Source organism: Epinephelus moara, chromosome 9 (genome assembly GCF_006386435.1).
Source record: "Epinephelus moara isolate mb chromosome 9, YSFRI_EMoa_1.0, whole genome shotgun sequence".
Lineage (NCBI taxonomy): Eukaryota > Metazoa > Chordata > Actinopteri > Perciformes > Serranidae > Epinephelus > Epinephelus moara.
In genome coordinates this window covers 17,262,043-17,280,127 of record NC_065514.1, presented here as the reverse complement: position 1 = coordinate 17,280,127, position 18,085 = coordinate 17,262,043, and the positions used below count along the sequence as shown (strand labels likewise).

Genomic DNA, 18,085 nt, shown 5'->3' with positions numbered 1-18,085 from the left:
TATCTATGGCCAGAGGGGAGAAGGGTGAGCATGGGTCGATGGGCTGGTCAGTGCTCTATGAGTGGTGGCAGTGTGAATGAGGGCTGAAAGACATGTTGGTGAATTTCAGGAGCTGGTATGTATGGTGAAATAGCAGGTGGCTCAGCACAGGAGGATGGGTTCAATAATGACGTTACAGAAGGAGCAGGTTTGACTGAGGGAGCCCTAAGTTTGCGGATGAGTCTTGATTCTTCTTTCATGTCACAGAGATTATAATCGACAAAGTAAATAAAACATTTCCCGAGACAAACTCTGTGCGTAATTCACCAACACTGCAGCACTCTATCACAGATGGGACTGAAGATGCGTCAGTAGGGCTGGACACTGTTTGCTCTATGGATAGCAATTTTATTCCCTGTGAAGATTTCCTGTTCACAAACACGGCTTATCATTTCTTATCATTTATCCAAACTGTGAAACACAAACTCATCCTCAAGGATATTTGCCAAGGGTGACCACGGATCTGTGAACACACCCAAGCCCCCCTAGTGTCTTACCAGATGGCCTCCAAGATAAAAGCAGTGATACTGCATTGGTTAATGCTGCTGCCTGCAGAGGAGCTACATCACCTGATTTGCTCTCTGCAGGATAAAACTGGTACTCTTAAGAGTCTTCCTGCCAGAAGCATGGCAGATTAAAGCGAGCCTGCTGTATGTAACTTTAACTGAACAGCAGCTACTGTGACTACAAGTGAGAATTATTTAACAATAAATGCTAACACTTAGCTTAGCAGTAGCATATAGAAAAGAGTCATGAAGTTAGAGAAATTTAAAAAATATCAGTTGTACAGCAACATCTAGTCCCATCTATGCTAACTTTAGCTAACGTTAGCCACCTTGACTGGTCATACCAGACCACTTATGCTATAGGCTGTGAAAGCCAAACCGTTGAGTGTATTCAACTGAACAACAGTGTGTTTTCACCCTGAGTTCATCACTATATTTATAAGAGAATGAGTCTGCTATTTCGTCTTTTAAAAGTTGTATAGTCTCGACAAAGGAAAAAGTCTGGAGGATCAGTAAAGTGATCCTAGACACAGAACACAGACTCATAAAGAGAGTGGTAAAAAATTGGTTTTCTTCCCAGGATTATGAATGTGGCCGTAGAGGAAAATCCGGAGAATGGAGGCTGAAGGAAGTGGGCTGATGACAGGGGAGCAAAACAAGGTTGGAGAGGTTTGGCTGGCTGGGAGCGTGGCAGAAGGACAAACAGGCGGGCAGGTAAGTGAAAGTCTAAATTGAACTCACAATTCAACAGTGGCTTGAAGCTTGACTGTGCCACAGTGGTAGACTCAACATTCTGGTGAGGACTGGAGAGGAGAATCGGTGTTTTATAGTGCAGGGCTGATTACTGGATGGTTCTCAGGTGAGCAGCGGGGAGCAGGTGAGCTGAATGAATGTAATCAGGAACCCAGGAGAGAGAAGGCCATGACAAAAAGCTCAAAAAAGAAGAAAGGACCAAGGCACTCTTTGGGCAAAATGTTAAAAGTGCTGGTACATGTTGAGATAAAAATGGGTAACAACCCACACATAGTGGCACAGAGAGCCTTCTACACGTTGTAACCTGAAGCACAGTTTCCCCTTCAGTAAACTGCAAAGTGCTAACACCTGGTGATTGCAAACACCTGAGCAAGAGGCCAGAAGACAAGTGACAAATGTAAAGTATGATCACTAAATGGCTTTACAATGTGTCTAGAGGGGAAAAAAATAGTAGGACAAAATACACAACAATGTAGTTGTACAAACAAAAACACAGTAAAGAAAAATGAACTTTTAATAATAATAACTTTTACATGAGTCAGGGAACTCCTTGGATATAAAAGGAAAGTGAGAGCTAGAGATGAATGCTATTATAAATGATGAATCATTGGAAGATCTGTGTGAAGGGGGACATAAAGTAACGAATAGCACACTATTGAAAGAGTTCAACTGGAAATTAAAAATGAGATATTTTAAAACATGTCTCATTGTGTCAAAGTATGATAGCAGTGACACAAATCTGTGCTGGAGGGATTGTTAACAGGTTGCAGATCTCACACACACATTTTATGGCACTGTTCAAACTTGAAGACATACTGGAAAGGGATTCATACACAGGTACTCACCACTTTGAACACTGACTCCCCATAAGACCTATTGTTTTTTTTTATTTTAGGAGCAACCCCCGATGGAGCAATGGGTAAGAGAAAGGCTTACTTGCTGCATATTACACTTGGCTGAAACCAATGCCTCCCACTCTCCCTCAGTGGCAAGACAGGTCAATGAAAGTGTACTCAATGGAAATATAATAGCAAAACTCGTAATTAAACTCGTAATAATTACCTATTTTATAATAATAAAGTGCTGTACTGATTTAACTGAGTTTGGCCAAAACTGATATCAACTTCCTATTTTATTTTATTTTGCTTAATTTAATTTAATTCAATTTAAATTAATTATAATTTATTTTATTCTATTTTATTTTTGGCAATACTAATCAACTAAAATTTTGTTTTTTGTTAGACTTTTTATGCGGAAGCACGTTGCCATGATTTCTAATTTGTATGTTCCTTTGCCTAACTGTGAATACTTTTATCTATTTCTTGACATAGTAACATTGCATAATTCAGATTTCAATAAACATTTTGTTCAGAAATTATTCACTCTTTCACATGCATAGATGAAATTCACGCAGACATCAGGAAAAATTACACGAACATGTAAACTATTTGTTGTATTCATGTCGAGTTTATTATGTCATGCTGTGTAGGGCGAGAGATATTTCACCGGAAAAGCTAAAATTAAAAAAAAGAAATCCAAACACGTCTTTCTATGTAGATACAAGGAGATTTTATTTAACATTTTTGTGTACAAACATAGGCTGCAAATGCCTTCCAAACATGTTTGCCCTCAGAATACAGTATTCCTTTGTACAGTTCTACAAGCAGAACATTGAATATTGAACAGGAACAAGAGTTCAAAGAAAGTCAGGAAGGTAAAAAGAGAAAAGTGTTTGTGGTTGGTCAGCAAGTCTCATCCTCAGCTTTACGTTACGTGTCGAGTAAAATAAAACTAGCATATCTCCAGAGTAGTCTAAGGTCAGTTTGATGTCGTAGAAGTGGCAGCAGAGGGTCGTTTGAAAGCATTATGGAAACGTAGTGATAATAACCAGAGTCATGTACAATATATGGAGATCTGTAACTTTCATATAGAGCAATATGTTCCATATCTTCCACAGAAAATTAAACCTTTGTTTTATTTACTTGTTCATGTACAGAGGGACTGAGGTTATGGAGGGTACATGCAGTTACACTGACAATCAACAGACCAAAAACAATGCAGATTTTTAGAGCAATATAAGACTCTTTTTCTCCTCTACCACACACTGACAGCTCGGCTTTTCAAAGAGACTAGAGGCTCAACCCTTCGACGATCGCACGTCAGTGGACGCCACAATAAATAAAACGGAAACCAAATAACTCTCTAGTATAATACATATTATACAACTCCATGGAAAAGTGAGGGAAGTTTGAATCTACCTTTTTTAAATTGACAAGAACACCTGCATCTGCTATTCAGTTATCTAAATCAGATAGCTAAACGATCACAGTGGCCAGTCTGTTGTACAACACATCTAAGTACAGAGATGAGCTGACGATGCAGGAGCAGGGGGCGGGTTCGAAGGTGTTTGTACACAGTGGTTCTGATTCTGGGACAAAAGAGAGCACACCATATAAAGACCATTTTTTCTAACATTAATTCAGCTTTAGATGATATTATATCATAAATAAATAGATCCCGTAGACCTCCTTATACCAAACAGGGACAAAGCATAAATAAATAAGAATAAAAGGCATTAAAGGAGCTAAAACTTTAAGAGCCAAAACAAGGACATGGGCAGGAAACGCTGTCCTTTGCCCCGTTACGACTGACTTTAACACAGCTTCAGTTACAGCATCACAGTCAGACTAAGGTGGCAAGCAGAGCGGGTGTGTACAGTATGAGCTAAGACCATGCTTAAGGTTAAGGTCCTGTCTTAGTCTTTAAGAGATGAAAGGTGTGTGGCTGTCCTCAGCAAAGGCAACAGGAGACTGAACGTTTCAGAATACCACAGGCGCTAAACGAAAAAAGTGTCGAGGCACGTTAGGGTAGAGTAGTGTAGGCAATTGGGACTTGTTATAAAGGTGATGGATGGATGTCTCTGTCTCACATCCTGACACAGACATGATGACACAATGTGTGCATGCTACAGTCGGCCAAAAATTAGTGGAAGTACATAAAAACTGGGACTGAAGGCATGAAGACTTTCAGTTATTTATGGGGTCGATACAATAATGGCGTTTGAATCTATATCATCATATGAGTGTAAATGTCATTTAGAGAGCTGATATGTATCCAAAGGAAAGACTCCTTCTTTTAAAAAGTCTTAAGACATTTAAATGTGTTATTAATAACATTTAGGCCCCTTTTACATTATCTTGAACATGGACACAACCACACACGAGCCCTTATCAGATCCACTAAACTGGTCAGTTGGTTATAGTTTTATGCCGATGATATAAACGGGAAACCAACCATGATATTTACCCTAAAGGAAATGTTCACTTTTCAGTTGTGAACCCGTCCTTTGAATTGCCAGAGAAGGACATACTGTAATAATGTAAACCAGTTACTCAACCAACATCCCAAAGTCTATGATGACACATTTGCGAACAAGACAGCAATAACAAGACCAAAATGAAGAAAGAGAAGTCAATAAAACATGCCTGCATGTTAAATCAAGGACACAGAGATTGAAATCAGTATTTGTCATTTTAGTATGAGCAAAATATCTTAGGAGATTTCCTTTAAGATTGGCCATTGGGTTGGACACCTTGAAGCTTAAAGGGTAACGTTGGTATTTTTCAACCTGGATCCTACTTTGTCATGTTTTTGTGTCTCAGTGACTGATGGGAACAACAAGTTTTGAAACTGGTCCAATATTGAGCAAGAGCCGTGAAACAGGCTGCAATGGAAACAATCAGGGCATTTGTGCAGCATTGATTTAAGCTTGTTTTTTTCACTGATAGGCTCATATTGTTAGTCTAAGTGTATGACAACATTATGGAAAGGATCCTACAGAGACAGATCTCTTGGTTAAAGAGTAAGATCCCTTTTGTTTAACCAGAAACAGCCCCAAAATCGCGATCGCCAAACCCACCAGACTCCATTTAAATAAACAGTAATTTTAGCGTGTATAGAGACGGCATATTTTTACACCTAACTGAGTAAATTAACAGTTTATTTTTTACCAAACCAGAGTTGGTGATGGTTTGAACAAAGGGAAGATGAACCAAGAAAAATCTTTGTGAGCTTTCTTTTTTTTTCTACGACTTTGATAAAGTGTGTTTTATGGTGACAAAATTACTGTTTATTTAAATGGAGTCTGGTGGGTTTGGTGATAGCGATTTGGGGCTGTTTCTGGTTTAACAAAAAGTAAAATAGACCCTGATTACACAGAAAGCGCTTTAAAAAAGTGCCTTTTTGTAATTGTTTTAAATGAGATTGAAGCTTTTTGCAGCTGGCTTTTGCGTTGCGATGCGCCTGGCGTTTTTGCTCTCTAGGCACCTGGTGTTTTTGCCAGAGCATTCTGAACTCCTCGAATTGAAAAAACTTAAACTCAGAGCGGAAAAGCGACCCATATCATGTCTTTTTCATCATCTTTTTTTCCATTGTCCAATTGGATTATTTGAGAGGCGGTTTGCAGTTGGTAAACAATGGAGAAGAAACTGATGGTAGCGGTTGCTGGATACCAAAAGCTATACAGCCCGACGATAGACAGCAGGTCTAAAATATGCCTGAAACAGCCACCAATGAGGAGAAGCTCCTGGACCAACTGGTGGTACTCCCCATGATCCCCCCTCTTTTTTAGGGTCTCATGTACCCACACGGATCTCTGTTTATCTGTGCCCAACAAACTATTCGCTGACAGCCTCTCACCCTCAACCACAGCTACAGCAAGTACCGCCTGCCTTAACATTTTAGAAACTAGATACTAATTACTGTGGAAAAAAACCCCGGTAGATTTATAAAACGGAAGGGTTAGTGTAGGGACGTGATGGGGTGGTTTCCAAAAATTGTTGTTCCCTTCGACTCAAAAACATTGGAAAATAGGGTCCAGATTGAAAAATACCAAAGTAACCCTTAAACAGGATGAAGAGTACTTTAAGGGACAAAGAATCAGTCAGACATTTAGATAAATATAAAAAAAGATGTCAAGAAAAGTTGAAACAAAATAATATTCCTTCATTAAAACCAACAGATATGCTCTAGTAAGCGCTCAGGTCACTTGAATTGTAAAACAGTAGTTCTAACATTGCATGAGTGCACTTCTGCGGCCACAGATTAAATGGTACAAAAAGACACAATGTCATACTTGTGTGTGTGTGTGTGTGTGTGTGTGTGTGAATGTGCGTGTGTGTGTGTGTGTGTGTGTGTGAGTGTGTGCTCTATCATGACATTGCATAATGTCTACACTAGACAGGCGACGGTCTCTGGATGTGAGACGCTCTGCCGGAGGAACACCCAGCAGTTAAAGAGCTTGTGCCTTTTCCACAGCAGCATACAGTATGTAACTACAATGTGTGTGTTACCCTTCATAATAATATCTAAAATGAATAATCGATAGGCTGGACAGAACAGCTGAGTAGTTTCTATAAGAACAAGGCTAAATCCTGCTTATTTACTGCAAGACTTGAAGTCAAGGCTAAGACCTACCACTTTCTTAAACAGAAAAAAAAAAGTTCACATAGAAAAACAAACCGATTTCTCCCCCCAGGCCCCCCAAAATAAATTACAATAATCGCAACAATGATTATACTGTTAAACAAAAAGAAAGAAAAAAATACAACTTTAAGATTATGTACATACTGTATCTGTAAATACAACTGCTTCCTTTTTCTCCTAGAAACAAACAAACAAACAACATATTAATTTGGCAAGATGTCCTATGTTACAATAAGAAGGACATTTCGTCAGCAAAGATATGAACACAGACAATTCCTATGTTAGAAAATATATTGCTTCCTGGATATTTCGAGCTGACACTACCTTGAGACACAAACAACACAAATAGAGGAAATTTGCTTTTATGAAAAAACGCAGGCAGTCAGATTGCAGTGTGTTACTAATCATCGGGTTCCTTTTTTTTTTTCTTCTTCTTACAGTCCCTCGTCTAGCTGTAGCACTTGTTTCTGACTCCAACCGGGCTTTGTTTACGTTGTAAACACTTTAACATACAGGTGTTGGCTTCCTGACACAAAGAAGTACCGTGGCAGCTCTTGGTGTTCACTACTGAACTCCCACAAACAGCACAAATGTTCCTCTTGTCTTCCCAGAAACGATGCGCCGAGATGATGTAAGACACGGTTAGAATTCTCCTCAGCAGGACATGAAGCAACGTTTGATGGATAAACATGTTTTGCAGTGAGCCGATGATTGTCCAAAATAAAGACAGATTGAGAGCAATGCCCGAACACAAAGGTACATGGAAACTCTGATCTGTTGGCAAACTAATACAAGAATCAAGAAAGACGCATTCTGATCTCTTATGGACTGATTTTGACAACGTCTTGATTTATGAGCCACAACAAGCTGCAAAGGTTCAATGTAAAGACCAACAAATATCATGGTGGAGAAATGTAGATGGCAGGTGTACCCACACCATCACTGTGAGTACAAAGAATCAGACTAACTATCAGGTAATGAGCGATATGAATGATAAGGACCTCACATTCTCCAGAGCTCCAGAGGTCCAATGGCGCCCTCTTGTGTTTGAGGGGAGCAGGCATCGCCAGAGACAATCCTTTCCAGCCTAATGGAATCTGGTCAGTCAATTCGATAACATACTACTATAGGCTCACTTTGAGCCACCGTCCATCTCTTTTTCACTCCTTCATGGTCAAAGTCTCACATCGGCAGAGTCAGTTTTAGCTCTATACTTCAGTGGAGAAGAGGATGCTCTGTCGTTTACTGTCTGGGGTGGGAATCGTCTCCAGCTGGAGGAAATACAGCAACACCTGGACCTGTAAGGGGATAGAAAACAGAAGAGAGACAAATTAGGTTTTGGCATCTGTAATATATGGGACTCAAGGAGGAGACAGCTGGAATCAGACTGAACCGTGTTTACTAGTGCAGCTTCAACATATACAGCACAGCATTTGTATTCTTACAGCACCACCTAGTGGTGGCTCCAGTACTACAACATAATACATAACAGCATCTGTTTTTGTTTGTTTATTTTTTCTGATAAAAAGCTTTACAAAAGGCAGGGTTCTTACACATTTTCCATTTCCAAGTTCCACACTTATCCAGACTCAAATTTCCACACTCCAAATCGCATTAAAAACACCCTGCTTGTATGACCAATTTATTTTTAAGAATTCCAAATGTAATATTTATAAGGACAGAATAGGGGTAATAGTTTTGGTTAACACATACATCTTTTCTTTGTCATACTTTCCAGACCTGGAAATGCCAAAAATTGCATCCCATATATTTCCATATTGTGAAGGAACCCTTAAGATATAGATTCTGTGTGGCCCACCTGTGCCATGACTTCCAGGGACCAGCTGTCGCCCATGCTGATGGGTTGGGTGGGGTTGGCGGGGATCTTGCTGTCCTTCTCGGAAGGCCTCAGCAAGGTCGGCCCAAACACCGTTGCCAGGTTGTGGAGAGACATCTTGTTGACACTTTCCTTCTCTGCCACCCTGAGGAGACGATGACAGACAAAGTCCATTAGTGGTGTAGATAGATAACGAGAGCACATGCAGGTGATGCTAATGTGCAGTGATGGATCTGTGTGATGTGTGTGCTTCAAGTACATTAATATCAAAGACGCCACAATTCCTTTGACAGTTACTTTCCAAATCCTAAAATCCATATTTTTTTTTTACATTTCACAGTTGAAATGACTCATCGATTACTCAAAGAAATAAACAGAAATAATCATTTTATTTTATTAAGCCTGTCTTACACCCTGTTAGCTACTGTCCCTACAAACAAATATTGAACTTTCCATAGTTTCCGTCTCGAGACTTCACATCTTCCAATCTCCTGCTAGCTTAACCGTATTTTTAAAGTTCATTGGGTTCCTGCACATTTTCACATGAACATTCACAACATGCAACATGAACAGAACTGTACAGTATACTTAACTTGAAATATTAACTATATTATTATAGGTGGTCTGTGGACATGAAGCAGCAGAGCTCCCAGAGCGGAGGAGTGACAGTCGACAGTTTTGTTGTGGATGTGGAATATTTTAGGGTTTTTTGAAAAGCTGACACTACACTGCAATGCTGGCTTCAATGCTTAAGTATAGGGTTAAGTGACAGGAACTGTTGAAAGGGTTAAAAGGTGTCTAATTAGTATGAATGTGTTCAAAAGTTGAATGATATTCATAATGGTAAATATTTGAAGGGTTGTTGAAAAGCTGATGCTGCACTGCAATGCATGCTGTAACAATTTTATTAGACACAACAAATTTCAACGACTCTTCCAAAACTTTCAATGATTTTACTAATTCTATTAATTTTTCAGGCCTGGAAAATGAGATTGTGGAATAGCATGACTTTTCCCAAGTTCTCCATGACCGTTGGAACCCTGTTTTATAAGCTATAACATTTCACTATTTATGACGCATTTGTACAATGCTTTCGCAGATGTTTCTGCATTGTTAGTGATCACATGCTGTCATGTTTGAGCCTCTTGTTAAAAATCACCATAGTAACCAGGAGATATTTCCTGTTGCAGTTTAATGACACCCTACAGTAATGGCTGCTTTTGCTTGAAAACCACAAAGGTGAATACAGCACACAGGAGGGCACCATTTTGAAAACAGCATGTCATGTCCAAGTGATATTAGATTTAATTTTCTGAATTGCAAGTTTTAAATATTTTATCAACATTTAGATGACACTGGGACACAAATGACACCGGGAATGTTAACGTATGTACTTATGTAGTTGAATGCACCTCCTGTAGATTTATGGCTTGTCGTTGTGCAAGTTCGAGTTTCGTTATTTCTGTGAATGTGAACATTCCTGTCTACACATTGTGCAAGAACGTGTGTGTTAACTTACCTCTTCAGGTGATCCAAAAGGAAAAGGAATGTGACCAGGTTGGGTTCTGGCAGTGACAGCAGTAAGTTCAACATACAGCTCTCTTTGGCAACACTGTCAGACAGGGCTGCACAGAAGCAAACAAGTTTAGTTTTTACATATCCTGCAAATGAAGGACTCTTTCTTCAACAGCCTTTAGTAGACATTTGTTGCAACAACTCATAATTAGCTATGTTTCAGAGTGTCAGTAGGCCTGTGACTTACTGATGCCGCCTGCAAAATTGGGGTAGAGCTCATCAGTGAAAAGTGGTTCTGGCAGCTCTCTAAAGTACAGCTTCAAGGTCCCGGCGATGGCGTTGACGTCCATCTCACTCATCATCACTGACACATCTTTATGATCTGCAGGGGAGAGGCAAGAACAACATGAAGACGGGAAGTTGTGCAATAACAAAGGGAGATGTTAGAACAGGGAAATGGCTTGGCACAAGCAGCAGTCGCCATGCGTCTTATTTTTCTGTATCTCAAAATCTGAAACTGCAAAATACACACTCCAAACAAGATACATTCACAATTAGCACACGCAAAATGCAGGTTTGTAAAGAATTAGTCCCTGTTTCACATCAGAGAACACCCCTCATGTTAACAACTCACAGTCAGACAGGGCTACGATACTGATCACCTGATCGACAGAAATGGAAAGATAAGAACAAGGGTTTCCTTCAGGGGACGGTAATAAACCCCCTCAGCCTTCTCTCCTAGAAATGCATGGCAGGTATTATAACCACAATAAGGGATGTGAAGACTAATCTAAATTCTAAATCGAAATATTTTACATATTCAAATACAACAGAATATAACAGAAACTTCCTCTTGAGCTATTGCATAAAACCTGTATATAGATAAAGGTTATACTCACTGGTGTCAAAGGCAGTCTTCAAGGCCTGAATGTCAGTGGCCACGCCTGATACCCGGTAAATGCCCACCTCTTCCATACCCCTCCTCTCAATCTCCTCTAGGCACTGCCGGACAATGTAGGGCACCTTGGAGCGCTCTCGCCTGGATCAAGACAAACATTAATGAACACCAACAAGCAGCTGATTAAAACACCAGCAGAAATATTAAATAAACAAAGCACTAGATGTTTTAAAAAAGATAAAATGAACATGATTAATAGTTGTGTTTTGTATTACTTCGACTACTGGAAGGGCGAACAATGCCTCTGGCTCTTTGCCCGTGTTTCTGTTGAAATGTTTTTCTCAACAACGCTAATTGATTGTTAATGGTAAACCTAGTTAACTCACTTGTTTTCTTTAATCCTCATTAATCTCACTTGTCAGGAACAACAATGTCTACTGAGGAGCCCTTCTGTGCGGAGTTTGCACGTTCTCTCTGAGTCAGCGTGGGTTTTCTCAGAGCGCTCAGTCGTCCTCCCACAGTCCAAAGACATGCAGGATAATTGGTGACCTACAGTCTAAATTGACCGTAGATGGGAATGTGAGCATGAATGGTTGTATCCAGCCCCCCCACAACCTCCTACAGGATAAGCATTTATCGAAAATGAATGAATATTTAGTTGTGCAAGTCTGCAAGTTCATTTTCATTCCACAGGAAACAAATGGTAGCCTGCCTAGAATGTAGGAAGTTACTTTATATTGTGTGTTTTGCCTTGGAAAATACTGAGCAATAATGTAAAATATGCATGTTTTTGTACTGTTTATTTTTAGCGCTGATAAGCAAATGTTACTAAGGTGGTTAACATTTAAGTATAATACCTGCTGTAGAACTGATTGTGTGACTGGAGACTATTAGTGTTCTTCATAAACGCTCAAAAAGTGTTTCCCGACTGGTGCAGCCACAGGATCCAGATTTCTTCTTAGTCATCAGTTCAAGGTCCACACAGTTAAATATATTCAGTGTCATACTTGTGTTTGTTCATGTTGTTGAGCTAGTTTGCCATCTCTGTCTTACTCACTCTACAGCAGGAAACTGCACTTCAAAATAAAAGCTCTGTGCTGGAAACTTAAACTTGACACGTTCGCGAGTCACTTGCGGTACTTTCAGAATGGACCCGCAACCCACCAGTTGGGAACCACTGGTCTAAAACATGCAAATTTTTGGATGAGGTATGAACAGACAGCCTGCTCCTATCTAGTATAAGAACGTGACACTTGCAAGTCTGCAAAGGAAAGAATGTGGGTTTGTTAATGCTGATGAGAAAGTACCAATTTTTCATTTACAAAGAGCCCTCAGGTGTCGGACAAACATCCATCCAGCTGGAGATATCAGCTCGGCAAACAGTGTGAATTCTTCTGTATTACAAGTCAAATTACACTAAAAGACATGTAAAATCAGCACAACAATCTAGGATGTGAGGAAAAAACAAAAAGATGAGCACATCCATAAAAGAAGAGGAGGACGAGTATTGAGCCTTGAGGAACACCACTGGAAAATACAAACATGCCATTGTCCCCTGATACACCCATAGAAGCAAGGATACCTGTTGGGAGTTAAACACTACAGGTGATCAGTGATTACTCTATGATGAGGTAGCTTTTGTGTGTTTTAATGTCGACTCACTTGGTCACTGTAGAGATCTTGACTCCGAACACACCCATGGGTTTTCGTGAGGGCATCCTCTTCAGGCTAAACTCTCGGCTGGTGAACTTCATGGAAAGTTTAACTTCGATCTAACACAGGAAAAAAGGGTTTACAGTAAGAACAGGTTACAAAGTGTTACAGGCCTGACATCCATCTGCAATGGATTTTCAGGATCTTTAGGAAATCCCTTCATGTTAAAACCAGATGTAGAGAAATCAACTGCTGAACCACGTCCTGGAAAAATTGTTTTAAATATTCCTCACTGCTGTGTGCTACCATATTATAAATGCAAGTCTGTTTTGAAGCTACATTACAATGACCCCTAATGTGAGTATTTTGTGACAATAAATAGCTAACAAATTTGTCAACTTATGGAGGAGGAAATACAGGAAAGCAATACACAAAAAGGAGAAGGATAATTAACATGACCTACTCACCCCGTTCATGGGAATAACTGTTCTCTGCCAGTCTTTGCCTTGGAGAGTTGGTGGGTCAAGCTGGTGGAGGCAACACAAAAGGACAATACTTGTTAGCATATATTGAGTAATACTTCATTTGAACTAAAAAAATATTTCACCACATTAACACTTAAAGACGATCATTAGTAAGCTGCTTTTCAAATGAAATATTTCAGTTTGTGATTGTGCAGGGGGATCAGTGTGTTCTTCCCCCCTTTGCAGTGATGGAAAGTAACTACATACTGTAAGTACACTCAAGTTAAGTACTTAAATCCATTTTACATTTGAGTATTTCCATTCTCTGAAACTTTCTGCTTCTACTCCACAACATTTTCTGCAGTGGAATGTAACTCATGTACTGTACTTAAGTACAATTTTGAGGTACTTGTATTTTACTTGAGTATTTCCATTTTAAACTACTTTGAACCTTTACTCCTCTTCATTTCAGAGGGAAACATTGTACATTTTACTCCTATACATTCATTGATAACGTTTGTTACTACTTTTAAGATTCAGATTATTAATACAAAACACAATTCAATAATAAATTATGTTGCATCTATAAATACAATGTTATTCTGAAATGTGTTATTCTATAAAATTAATACTTTTACTTCTGATATTTAAGTATATATCGATGCTAATACTTATGTACTTTTGCTTGAGTTTTATTTTGAATGCAGGAATTTTACTTGTATTACATGCTGTAGAACGACTACTATTTTTTTTTTTATTAAACACTTATTCAAGGAGAAATCAATAATTAATCAAGTAATAAAAAATACATACTAAGAATATTAAAACATGCTGCAAGTTATAGGCTATATTAAAAAGATATGTTTTGTGTCGTCGTTTAAAACTGTCCACTGACTCAGCAAGTCTAAAAGGCAGGGAGATTCATATTTTTGGGGCGTAGCAGCTAAAGGAAGCATCCCCAAAGGTTTTTGTAGTGACATTAGGAACAGTTTAAAGAGCAGCGCAGAGGATCTCAGGGTTCGTGGAGGGACATAAGGTAATAGGGAGTCTATTATACAGGAAGGAGCCTTAAAAACCAATACTATCATAAGGTGGTATTGCTATGTCTACTTAAGTTAAAGATCTAAGTGCTTCTTCCACCACTGTACATTTGAGACAAATCTTGCTGTTTTTACTCCACTACATTTATTTGACAGGTTTGGTTACTAGTTACTTTTTAAATTAAGATTTACTACTTTTACTTTGATACTTAAAGTACATGAAGCAGATATTACGTTTGTACTTCAACAGCGTGTCTACAGGTATCAGACACTTAACACAAGATACTTTTTAGCCAAACATAAGACAGATTTTTGAGTCGTGTCAGTCTACATTTTCCCAAAAGGTAAGTACAAGCATGAAGTAAAAAGACAGCATTAGGTTCAGTGGTAGGGTCTACTTTTTTTTTTTTTTTTTAGGATTTGTAACATTAGAAATGTGGAATTAGAACACATGACATTAGATGGTTGTGGCAATTAAGACCTCACAAATTCAAATCTAAGCCTGTTTAATAACCTTTAAGGCCCAATATTTATATAATTGAATTTAAGACATTTTAAGACCCTTTAAGGACCTGCAGACACCCTGTTCAACTTAAAAGGGATTTGAATGCAGGACTTTCACTTGTAATAAAGTTTTTCTATGTCATTGTATTGGTACTTTTATTGTATTTGTTTGTAATTTGTAAATTTAGGAATATTATGAGCCATGGATAAAGGAACATCATCATTATTTTCCAATAAACCACTACAGCTACATGAATTTTTAATATTAATGTGTTGTTTAGATTATATTATTTCTACATACTGTCGCCCCACATATGTTCTGCTCAGTTATGTCAACAAAGCAGTGCATAAAGCTATAATTGTATAAACAGTGCACATATTCCCTCTCTCGTGGTGGAATGTTTCCAAAGGTGGTTTTGTTACGTTACACCCCTTCACTGTTTTTTCATAAACACGATAAACAAATGTAATTTGTTTGTAGAGACTAAATTCACACCCAAACAAGCACAAACACACTCAGATCTGAAGAGACATGCCATTTGGGGCAATAAAATCTAGACACACACATCTGACATACTGAAACAAACACACACACACACACACACACACAGTACACTCTATGTTGTATGTTTACCTAGGCTAAGCCCCATCTGGTTGCGTGCGAAGCAAGATCATGTTTCTCATAACTGAATCTTTCACCGCTGAGAGTGCTCTTTGGCTTGAGCCGTTTATCTACAAAGAATTACATTCCACTAAAAACAGCAAAGCTCCTTTGGCTTCCTGATAAAAATGTTTTAAAAGCTCAAGTTTTTGGCCGAGCAATACGATTTTATCTAAATCAGACTCCACCGGTCGAAGGTCTAGCGAGCCCTGTGCTGTTTACCTACATTTATAATACATCAGGTCTGTAAATACGTTTTTGAAATAAAATTGTAGGAGCAGGTATGAAAAATTAAAAATAGTTGTTTTTTTTGTACAATCCATTACCGATTGAAGGTAACTTCCAGTGTAAGTTCCACTAAACATGCATATTAAATCTCTCACCTTAATGCTTTCAGCACATACAATAGATATAGACGCTACAATAGATATAGACGCTACAGCCTCTGTCATGGTGATTGGTCATGTCTCTTATCAACACATTTCAGCCATTCTCCAGGTGTGTTTATGCAGTAGAAAAGTGTTTGTTAATTGATCATCATTTTTGTTCCACCATGAGATTGCTCACAGTGCAATTAAGTTCAACCCCTGCTCTCATGCAGAACATCAAGGAACTGTCTTGCATGGTCTTTAGCAGTAATTTTTTGTTGATAAGTGTGAGACGATTGCACACGTCTGCATCTTCACAACCAGAAACAAGAAAGTGTGTTTGGTGATGTTGTGGAGGGGACTGCTATGACTGATGAAACTCATGGGAAACTATGACGATAGCTCAAATTTGCAGACAAAGTTGCAGGGATTGGACAAAATTGCACGGTTGCACAGAATTCACAAGAATTGGTTGAATTTGCGTTAACATCGTAACATCCTAGGAGCTGATATGGTAAACTAAAAATGTGGAGGTTTTCAAGTTAATTCACAAACATCATTTAATATTTTGGCATTTTTACTATATCATGAGCATACTGCCGTTGAAACTAAAATTTTTCATTCATTTATTAATTTTCCGTAACCGCTTATCCTCTTGAGGGTCGCGGGGGGGCCGGAGCCTATCCCAGCTGACACTGAGTGAGAGGCAGGGTACACCCTGGACAGGTCGCCAGACTATCACAGGGCTGACACATAGAGACAGACAACCATTCACACTCACATTCACACCTATGGACAATTTAGAGTCACCAAGTAACCTGCATGTCTTTGGACTGTGGGAGGAAGCCGGAGTACCCAGAGAAAACCCACGCTGACACAGAGAGAACATCCAAACTCAAATCCCCACATACACTCACATATATGAAAAACTGATCATTTCTATGTTAATGAGGGAATGCAGTCACATATGCAAAACTCAACAATAAGCACACAAACAGACAACAACAGAGAATAAAGAGAAATAAACATTTGAATAGCACAATATTTACATGAGTCAGAAACATGTTCAGGAAAGTATGTGGTGATTTACTGACACACTGACAAGTTAATGATTACTTTAAAGACAACAAAACAATGACTGGCCAGATGACTCAGTTTAAAAGTCCAAAAATGCATCTGAGACAGTCTGACTGTATTTAAAACCAGAGAGAGACTCTCTAGTTGAAACACATTGGTGTATCCATGTATTAATAAAGGATTTTTAATGACAGTCAGAGTGCCTTGGATGCATTTTTGGACTGCCTGCCTGTACTATGGACTCTTACACTTGAGTGAGCTGGCCAGTCGTTATTTTTTATCTTTATGTGACTCGCTGCCCCACCCTTGGAGAGCACCTGATTTCTTATAACTAACTACACAGTGCCTTAACCCAGTGCAGCACTCCCTATTTTTCTCCATTAATGGTTTCTTAATTCTGTTCTAAATATATATATATATATATATATATTTTTTTTTTTTTGGTAACTGGTAAAACTGAACAGTAATCTGTGGGATTTCTCAGCCACTGTGGTTTCTACTGAGACAGGAGTGGCAGTTTCTCACCCTGGATTTATAAAAATCCTGCTGAGCAACTCTCTCACCACTCTGGGTGGTTTGTTTGGAATGACATCATCTGTCAAGAAGTGCCCGTGTCACAAGATTACTGAGGGAGCCACTAGGTGGAGCATGTGACTGTAATTTCACAGTTTTGGCAGACAACAAGCAACGAGGAGACTCGTCCTCCTGTGGATGGCTGATGCAGTTTGAACAGTGTTCAGGACACAAGCTGCTCAGAAGGAATACTGCGAATATGACATAAAGCTAACGTTGCACCGGTGTTTTCTATGATTTCAATATCACTAATATAAGAAGGTGACAGTCATTAGTGTTTGGGTTTTGTATTTTTCTTGCACTTTGTTTCTCAGTTTGTTTGAGAAAAACTGACATTATATTTCTCTCAGACACCAAAATAAGATGCATTTGTGAGTCTTTGTGGGTGTGAGGTGAAACAATACTTAGCGGTATATAATCTCACACACCTAAACACACACAAACACACACACACACACCTGCCCTGCTGTGGGGGAAAGAGTAAGAGAAAGACATTTTTGATGATGGTGAACCGACTAAATCTTCTGCTGTGCATTTATCTCTCCCTCTATTGTGTCTTTGCTTTCTCTCTGTTGATATCCTGAGTGACACTTGGCATTATCTGGCAGGCTGGCGTCGTCTTGGCAACCTAATCACCTGCTATCTAGGTCTGCTATCAACCTGCGATCAGCCAGGCTCACGGCGAGACCACTGAGGACAGTGTCTGCGTTGTC

The 18,085-nt window shown here is 39.0% G+C and overlaps 1 protein-coding gene across 1 annotated transcript in view; it reads right to left on the bottom strand.

The window, feature by feature from the left end:
• Positions 1–2,844: 2,844 nt before the first annotated feature.
• LOC126395824 (breakpoint cluster region protein-like) overlaps positions 2,845–18,085 on the bottom strand; it is a 125,273-nt gene continuing 110,032 nt past the window's right edge. The window contains exons 17-23 of the mRNA XM_050053562.1: positions 13,153–13,212; positions 12,695–12,804; positions 11,034–11,173; positions 10,382–10,516; positions 10,139–10,244; positions 8,602–8,764; positions 2,845–8,080 (exon numbers count right to left, since the gene is read on the bottom strand). Coding sequence (XP_049909519.1) covers positions 7,991–8,080; positions 8,602–8,764; positions 10,139–10,244; positions 10,382–10,516; positions 11,034–11,173; positions 12,695–12,804; positions 13,153–13,212 — 804 coding nt within the window. The 3' untranslated portion in view covers positions 2,845–7,990. The remainder of the gene's footprint in view (positions 8,081–8,601; positions 8,765–10,138; positions 10,245–10,381; positions 10,517–11,033; positions 11,174–12,694; positions 12,805–13,152; positions 13,213–18,085) is intronic.